Source organism: Alligator mississippiensis, chromosome 4 (assembly GCF_030867095.1).
Source record: "Alligator mississippiensis isolate rAllMis1 chromosome 4, rAllMis1, whole genome shotgun sequence".
NCBI classification, from domain to species: Eukaryota; Metazoa; Chordata; order Crocodylia; family Alligatoridae; genus Alligator; species Alligator mississippiensis.
In genome coordinates this window covers 252,460,716-252,468,717 of record NC_081827.1, presented here as the reverse complement: position 1 = coordinate 252,468,717, position 8,002 = coordinate 252,460,716, and the positions used below count along the sequence as shown (strand labels likewise).

General features: G+C 47.8%; 1 protein-coding gene across 1 annotated transcript in view; it reads left to right on the top strand.

Moving 5' to 3' along the window:
• The first annotated feature begins 1,119 nt into the window (after positions 1 to 1,119).
• The window catches only part of MARCHF4 (membrane associated ring-CH-type finger 4), a 128,870-nt gene continuing 121,987 nt past the window's right edge, over positions 1,120 to 8,002 (top strand). The window contains exon 1 of the mRNA XM_014602409.3: positions 1,120 to 3,150. Within this exon, the coding sequence (XP_014457895.1) occupies positions 2,659 to 3,150 (492 nt within the window). The 5' untranslated portion in view covers positions 1,120 to 2,658. The remainder of the gene's footprint in view (positions 3,151 to 8,002) is intronic.

Here is an 8,002-nt window from a genome sequence, read left to right as displayed (position 1 = left end):
CACACACTCTTCCTGCACCTTGATTTCATTCACATGCACACACTCCTTAACCTTGATTTCACACCCACATACACAATCTCTCCCTACAGCTTGATTTCACACACACACACACACACACACACACACACACTCTTCCTGCACCTTGATTTCATTCACATGCACACACTCCTTAACCTTGATTTCACACCCACATACACAGTCTCTCCCTACAGCTTGATTTCACACACACACACACACACTCTTCCTGCACCTTGATTTCATTCACATGCACACACTCCCTAACCTTGATTTCACACCCACATACACAATCTCTCCCTGCCCCTTGATTTCACACACACACACAATCTCTTCTCGCACCTTGATTTCATTCACATGCACACACTCCCTAACCTTGATTTCACACCCACATACACAATCTCTCCCTACAGCTTGATTTCACACACACACACAATCTCTTCTCGCACCTTGATTTCATTCACATGCACACACTCCCTAACCTTGATTTCACACCCACATACACAATCTCTCCCTGCCCCTTGATTTCACACACACACACACAATCTCTTCTCGCACCTTGATTTCATTCACACGCACACACTCCCTAACCCTGATTTCACACCCCCACACACAACCTGTCCCTACACCTTGATTTCACACACACACACACACACACACACACACACACACACACACACACGGAGGAAGGGAGGGAGGCGGCAGGACCCGGCGCCCCCCGCCCGGGGCGGGTTGCGTCACCTCGCCTCGCCTTGCCTGCCTTGCCTGCCTTGCCTTGCCTTGCGGCGGCCCGGCCGGAGCTGTCCAGGGCGCGCGGTGCTGAAGCGCCGGCCGGGGCCGGGGCCGGGGCCGGGGCCGCGTGCTGCTGCGCGGTGCCGGGCTCGGGGCTGGCTCGGGGCTGGCGTGTCCTGCCCGAGCCGGGAAGAGGCGAGCAGAGGTGGGGCAGCCCGCAGCCTGCCCTTCACTCCCCCTCCGTCTCAGTCTCCGTCTCCGTGCCGGAGAGGGGAGGGCGGGCGGGCGGAGAGCCACGCCGCACCCCTCCTCTCCCCTGCCCTGCCCTGCCCTCCCCTCCCCTCCCCTCCCTCCTCCGGATCCCCGCTTGCACTGCAAACAAGCCGCCTTCCCCCTTGCCTCCCAGGGAGGTAGCAACAGCAGCATCATCACTGCAAGCCGGATGGGAGAGCGGAGCGAGGAGAGGAGGCAGCCCCGCTCGGTGTGGCCAGCACGGTAGGAGCTGCAAGCAAAAAAACCCCAACCCCTGCGTGTCTGCTGCATTGTGTTTCCTCCCAGCCTTTTCGAGGGAAGAGGGGGATTTTTTTGCCAGAGAGACTTGCCATGGTTGGATGTCAATGCCAGTGAGAGAGAACAACAGTCAGGGGCGGAGGAGGAGGAGGACAGACGGGGAGGAGAATGAAGCTGGGGACGGTGGTGGAGAGAAGGAAGGAGCCTCGTCCTATGCATCAAAAGGAGATCCCTGCAATTGCTGAGCCGTCCCTCTCCTCCTCGCCGGCCACAATGGTCTGTAGGAGCTGCCAGTGCGTTTGATGACGTTCCCGGCTGGTGAAAGGGGAAAAGGAAACGCGACCATGTAAGATCCACGTTTCCCTGGCCAATTCCTCGCACAGAATAGCTCCGCTGCCTCCGGGTTTGGAGCCCAGGATGGTAACAGTCTAGGGAGTCAGCAAGAGCCTCTTCCCTCACCGATTTCCATCTTTCTTTCTTTCTTTTCCTTGGTGTGGTGCACACAGCTCCTGGAGTAGAAGAGGTAAAAAAAAAAAAAAATGCATCTGGGAATAAACTCGTTGAATGCGAATCTTTTCTTGCAGGACTTTTAATATTTGCAATTCAATATCGATATATTTTTTAACCTCCCCCTCGACGATATAATTGGAAGCAACCTGTGAGGATAGTGTTGAAAATTTCGGGGGTTTTCCCACACACAATGTGAAGGTGCTTTTGTCAAGAAAGGCAATTTTGATATTCATATCAACCACCTTTCCTTTTGGCTTTTTTTCCCCCCTCCCCTTTGGCATTTTATCCGTTGTCTTGGTGGTCTCCTGTCTGATGTACCCCTTTTCTTTTCTTTTTTTTTTTAATTCAGAAATAACAACTGAAAGAAGAAGCAAATTACCTGACATGCCAAATATTGCTGAAAGAACCGTGTTTCCCTCTGGCCCCACACCCAGTGGAGACCAGCATCCCTTTTTTTTACAGCTTTAGGAGTTGAGAAATCCAGGGTGGTTTGCTTTTTCCCACCCCCCGAGACCATCGCATCCATTTCCAAGAGCCACAGCCTTTCTCTGAAATACCCCAGCTCTTTGGGGCCGGAGGATTGCTTTCTAACCCCTTCAAACTTGTGGAATTTGTCCAATCAAAAATAATAATAATAATTACAGAAAGGGGTGGGACAGGGTTGGGGGTACATTTTTGTATGATTAATTTTCAGTGGGTTGCTGTGAATTTTAACCGGATCTTCCTCCAAATCCATCTTTTTTAATATATAGATTTTTTTTTAATTTTTTTTTTTTTTTTTTTTTGGTGGGGAAGAGGAAGAGGAGAGTCTGCCCGGCAGAGCCCCTGGGTCCTGGGTTCCTGCTGCTGGCCCATCTTTCCTTCCCATCCCTGCCTAGCAAGGGAAGGCACATGTTAATACCAACTGGTGTGATCATTTTATGGTACTGCTGCTGCGGATTGCTCAGTCCTAGACAGATGTTGCGCCATCAAGGTCTCCTCAAGTGCCGCTGCCGCATGTTGTTCAATGACCTGAAGGTCTTCCTGCTCCGGAGACCCCCCGCCCCCCCTCCGCCCTCGCCACCGCCTCTCCTCCCCATGAACAGTGGAGATCAGCCTTTGGGCTTACAGGCGGCCAACAACAACACCCTGACCACGCTGCATGGGGGGCGAGGGGGAGCCTGGAGGGCGCAGGCCGCAGGCGGGGGCGGTGGCAGCACGGCCAGCCCGCCCGAAGAGGACTGGAGCAGCCCTGCAGGTGAGCAGCCCATGTCTATGATGAGCAGCGCTTCCTCAGATGACTTCTGCAAAGGCAAGGCGGAGGACAGGTACTCGCTGGGCAGCAGCATCGACAGCGGCATGAGGACCCCTCTCTGCAGGATCTGCTTCCAGGGCCCGGAACAGGTGAGCCAGAGAGGCAGGCAAACTTCAAGGCACAGGGGGGTGGAGTGTGTGCAAGGGGTGGGAGCATCCTTCCTTTTAACCGGCCCCCCCATCCACTCTGCTCTTCCCGCAGCCCACAGCGCCGGCTCTTTGTACTAGAAAGGTGATATTGATTTTTCCCTGGGATATTTTGTGTTGATCTGGTTCAGATGCTTTAATGAAGGGCCTGAGTTTAAACTGCTCTTGCTCGGAAGCTTTGTTCAGAGAGAGGAAGGCTACACACACCCACCAGACACAACATGAGAAGCAGACGCAGGACACAACTGCTGGCCCAGCCACACGTGCACACCCAGGGACATGCACAGACACCGCTCGCAAATGCACAGAGACAGACTTCACTCAGAAACTCAGCCATGCCAGCTCCAGAGACAAACCCACGGACAGACATTTCATCTTCAGACAGCCCACATTAACTCGCATGCAGAGATGCTACACACAGACATACACCGGCATTGGCACACGTGCACATGGAGAGGTTACTATAAGGCTTTCTTTTACTTCAGGGAGGTCCTTCCTGTGCAATGTCACATCTCAGAAAAGGTTGGTGTGGAACAGAAGTACAAGGTCTATTCAGTTCTGTTTGTTCACTGGATTTGTGGCTAGAGGTGATTGTGAAGGTGCTAGCAATGGTCTAGTACGCTGCTCGGTGTTTATGTATTCAGTTGTTGAGGCATGGCAGTGATGCATGCAGATTCGCTTTAGTTCATGATACCTGCGCTGAGAAAAGTAAAGCCCTGATTCCCCGCTATAACGTTCCAAGAGCGAGCTTACGGAAATAGCCTTAGCATTTTCCACACGTTTGATACCTCTTTTTGGGTTGTCTCTGGATTAGCAAGTGGCATGTTCATTGATTTAATGGCTTGCATCTTGGTCTAAAACTTGTTTAGAGAGAATGTCACATCTGGGGCCATGGTCTACATACTTTTTATTAGACAGCTGGGGAGCATACTATACGTACCCAGGAAAAGCCATGAATAATGTGGTTTTAGCTGTGCTGAGTGGATACTGCACAAAGTAGCACCTTAACTTCTCTTTAATTAAAAAAATTCAATACATGGAAGAATTCTGGGTCTATTTAATTAATCTGTCCTAGTCTCAAAATGGATAATGACTTTAAAAAACACCCAGAGGACAAAAACTATTTTTCCAAATCATGGGGAAAAAAATCTCCATTGTAAAAAGTTTCTATAGTAGCATTTAACAGATGCCTCCAGACTTAAACACAACAACCACACAGTTGACATTCAGTAGAGGAAACGTGCTAAGGGAGGGCTTAGGGAGCAAGGACTTCTTGGTGATCCCTTAGCAGAGACGTTTTGAGCCATTTAGTACCGCAGAAGAATGCTAAAACTTTCTGAGTGTGGACAGTATCTTCATTAAGAGAATACTTTGTCTGGGTAATGGATACTTCCCCTTCCATTTGTGAGTCTGGTGGCAGCAGCAGCAAGTGCTTACAAGGAAAAGTGATATTGGGGAAGTATTTAATGTATCGTTAGCTTTTAAAAATGCAATTTAGCCACTGTAAATACTTAGCAGGAACCAACACCATGTGACCACAGAGCTCCCTGGGGATCACCAGCCAGTGCTCTGCAGATTACCAGTGGTCCACAGCGCACAGCTTCACAACCACTGTTGCACACAACAGGCAGCGTTAAGCTTTGGGAAGAAAAAAGAAATTGTGTAAAATTATCCATGCAAAAACAGCTGCCTTCAAACGCTCCTTGGTATATATTAATAGCAGGCCAATGAAGTTTCTCTCCATCAAAATGCTTGGGGCGCTACACACCAGAATGAAACAAATACAACGTAATTAAAAAAAATCAAATGCCACCCTGGGGCACTTTTCACACTGTTTTCTTCAAACTATTAATGATGAAAAGTAGTTCCAGTGTTTTTTTAGCCTGTTAATTTTGATGCTTTTAATGGGGCAACATCCGTACTTGATCTAAAATTATTAATAGAGCAGGAGAGATGTCAAACACCAGGTTGTGGCCTCCAGCCTCAACATGCAAATAGCTATTACTCACCTGAATAGCGACGACGGGCAATTGACTGTAATGTGAGGACTGCCTGTGTGAGAGAGGCTTGCAGAGACTGGTCAAGACCTTTGGGCCTCAGATGTCCATCAAAACAATAGCTTGCTTAAACCAACCCCACTTTCTCTTCCTTCTTCCTGTTTTCGGTAACTCATTAGGAACCCAGTGCTAATTGGTTAAGCTGAGAGAGGTAGTTTTATTGGCTACTTCCTGCCCAAGCCGGTGAAAGTACCAGCATTTTGCACCTTCCCATTGTGCCTTCTTTTGGGTGTCTCATGAGTAGGACATTAGGTGAGGAGAGGACACCCTCCAGCAGCCCCAGGGTACACGGGACAATCATCATCCTAAAAATGAATGCATTCCTTCAACAACCCTTTGAATATCCCCAGTCCTGCAGGATGAGTCACTGTGCTCCTCAGGGTCTTGTTGATCTGAGCTGGGTGGTCAATGGTCCATAGCCCTTTGTAATAGCTTCTGTATCTGATTGATAGCTGTAAAGCACACATTTCATGATAGGCTTTTAGATGATTAAACAAAGAAAAAAAATTCCTCTGTTTCAGAACCAATACGTGCCTGGCTTATTTAATTTTCTTCACCTCTTAAAATGAATACTGCGGGCAGAGATGAGCAGCCAGCAGCCCGTAGCTTGGCTGTTTCACCTTTATAGTACTATCTAGACTGCTTATCATTCATTTCCAATGCAGGAAAGGTGATGCCTGTGAGATTGGCTTTTGTGTGGGAGCAAATAGATTCTAAGTAGAGTTAAAATAAAGGTAATTGGCTACTTTGGAGAATGTTAATGCTTTAAAATAATGGGATGTTATTTTTATGCTTACGAATTAGGATATGTCTCATTTTACAGGCAAGGTTATATCGTGACCATCTGCCCATCTACTAGAATGAGAAATTGAGCAGATGTGACCTGTAGGTAATAGAGTTTCATCAGTATTTTCTTCTTTGGTTTCTCACATCCTCTGACTTGATTATAATAAAGCCACTTACAGACGCATTCTGCCTTCCTGGTATTGAGCAGCATCTTATTCTACAAATACTCCCACTTTCTTTTGTGAACCACTCACCCTGGAGCTGTGGGTCAGCACTGTTCATTGTGAATGAGGCTGGCAGTATCTGGCCCGTACACTCAGGACCAAAAGCAGAAGTCCTGATTTCAGGTTCTGGTCAGGGTCTGATACCCGTGTAAATTCAGACTAACCCTTTTACATTCGTGAAGTTTCTTCTGACTTACACCAGTATAACAGAGATCACAATTAGCCTCATTCAGTCCTTACTCCAGTATATCTCCCACTGGGATATATCCTGAGGTCCTCACTCAGCTTCTGCTCACACTTCACACTAATATCCCTTCATAGCAACTGAGCAAGGTCCTTCCCTGATCTGGACCTGGATCCCTGCAACTACAGAAGTACTGAATGTGCATTTTCATGCCTGTTTGACAACGTGTAGTGTAAAAGTTTGCCGTCCCGGGCACAAAATGTAATTGCTAGTTCTTTACTATGGCAAGTGTTAACAGTGATAAAAATAAACTACATTTGTATTCACCTGGCCAAAAAAAAAATCCTGTGTGCACTGTATGGCATGTACAGATCCAAGCTCTTCATTGCAAGTGGATTGTTAGACGGTCTCCAGGTGAAGTGACGGTGAAGCTGTTTTAATCCTGTTATGATTTTCTTTTAAAGAGCTGCTACCAAAGAGGCCCTTTGCTAATCTGGCTTCTTAAAGAGGTTTTATTTAACATCTAATGCAAAACAAAACCTGTGGTGGTTTTGCACTTTATATCTAGTGCCGGTCCAACGTGTGGGAGACTTCAGACTACTTAATGATTTGTCTTTTAAGATCCTCATGCATTTGGGGCAGGGGCTCTTATGTTTAAGCTGCCTGTTTTAGTCAAAAATAGGTTGGGGGGATTTAGAAAGGAAGAAAGTTCTTTCTTGTAAAAATGTCTTGAAGGGTACCAATAACAAAAAGAAGAGCGTGGGTCTGATGAACAGGTAAATACATTGCTTAAGTAACCTCCTCTAGGGCAAGAAGAGCAGGGCTTATTCCAGTCAGTGCTGGCAGTCAGAACAGGGAGTTGTTTGGCTGAAAGAAGAGCTTATTTTCAGAGATTTCAGAGACATTAGGGCTGGATGGGACCAAGGGAGGGACCTTTATAAAGCAACTGGTCAGAATCTGGTCTTGGTTATTTGGTTGACGTTAATGAAGTTATCCTGGGTTTTCACTGGTTTAACCTGGGAAGGAATCTGGCCCATTCTCGCAATCCATTGGGAAATGATGACTCAAGAAAGGCGAGCATCAAGGGGGAGGAAATAGCGTAGCGAGGCTTTTGCCTGGGTTTTTGTGTTGTTTTTATTTGTGCCCTCTGCTTCACAAAGCGTTGCCTACCCCCTGGTTTACCAGCAAGGCTGTGCCAGGGAAAGAGACCAAGGAGAGCATCACCATGACAAACCGTTCTCAGTGCTCAAGAGGTGTGGATCCAAACGGGAGGGAAGCCAAGTAGGCCAGCAAAGAAGCGATAGGATAAAAAGCGTCTTTCTTATCGCTGGGTAGCATGAAGGTGGATGCAGTCCCGGGCACACAACCCCTCTGGTTAGGAGCCCATTGTTGGCACTCACTGGAGAGGAGGGCACCTTAAAATCAAACCTGTTTCCAACTCAGCAGTCAGCGTGTCGTGAAGTGTGGGTGCTTCTTTTTAAAAAGTTTGCAGGTGTTTCTATTTCCTCGCTGGCGAGCTCCCCTCACATCTGTCTGTTTGTCAG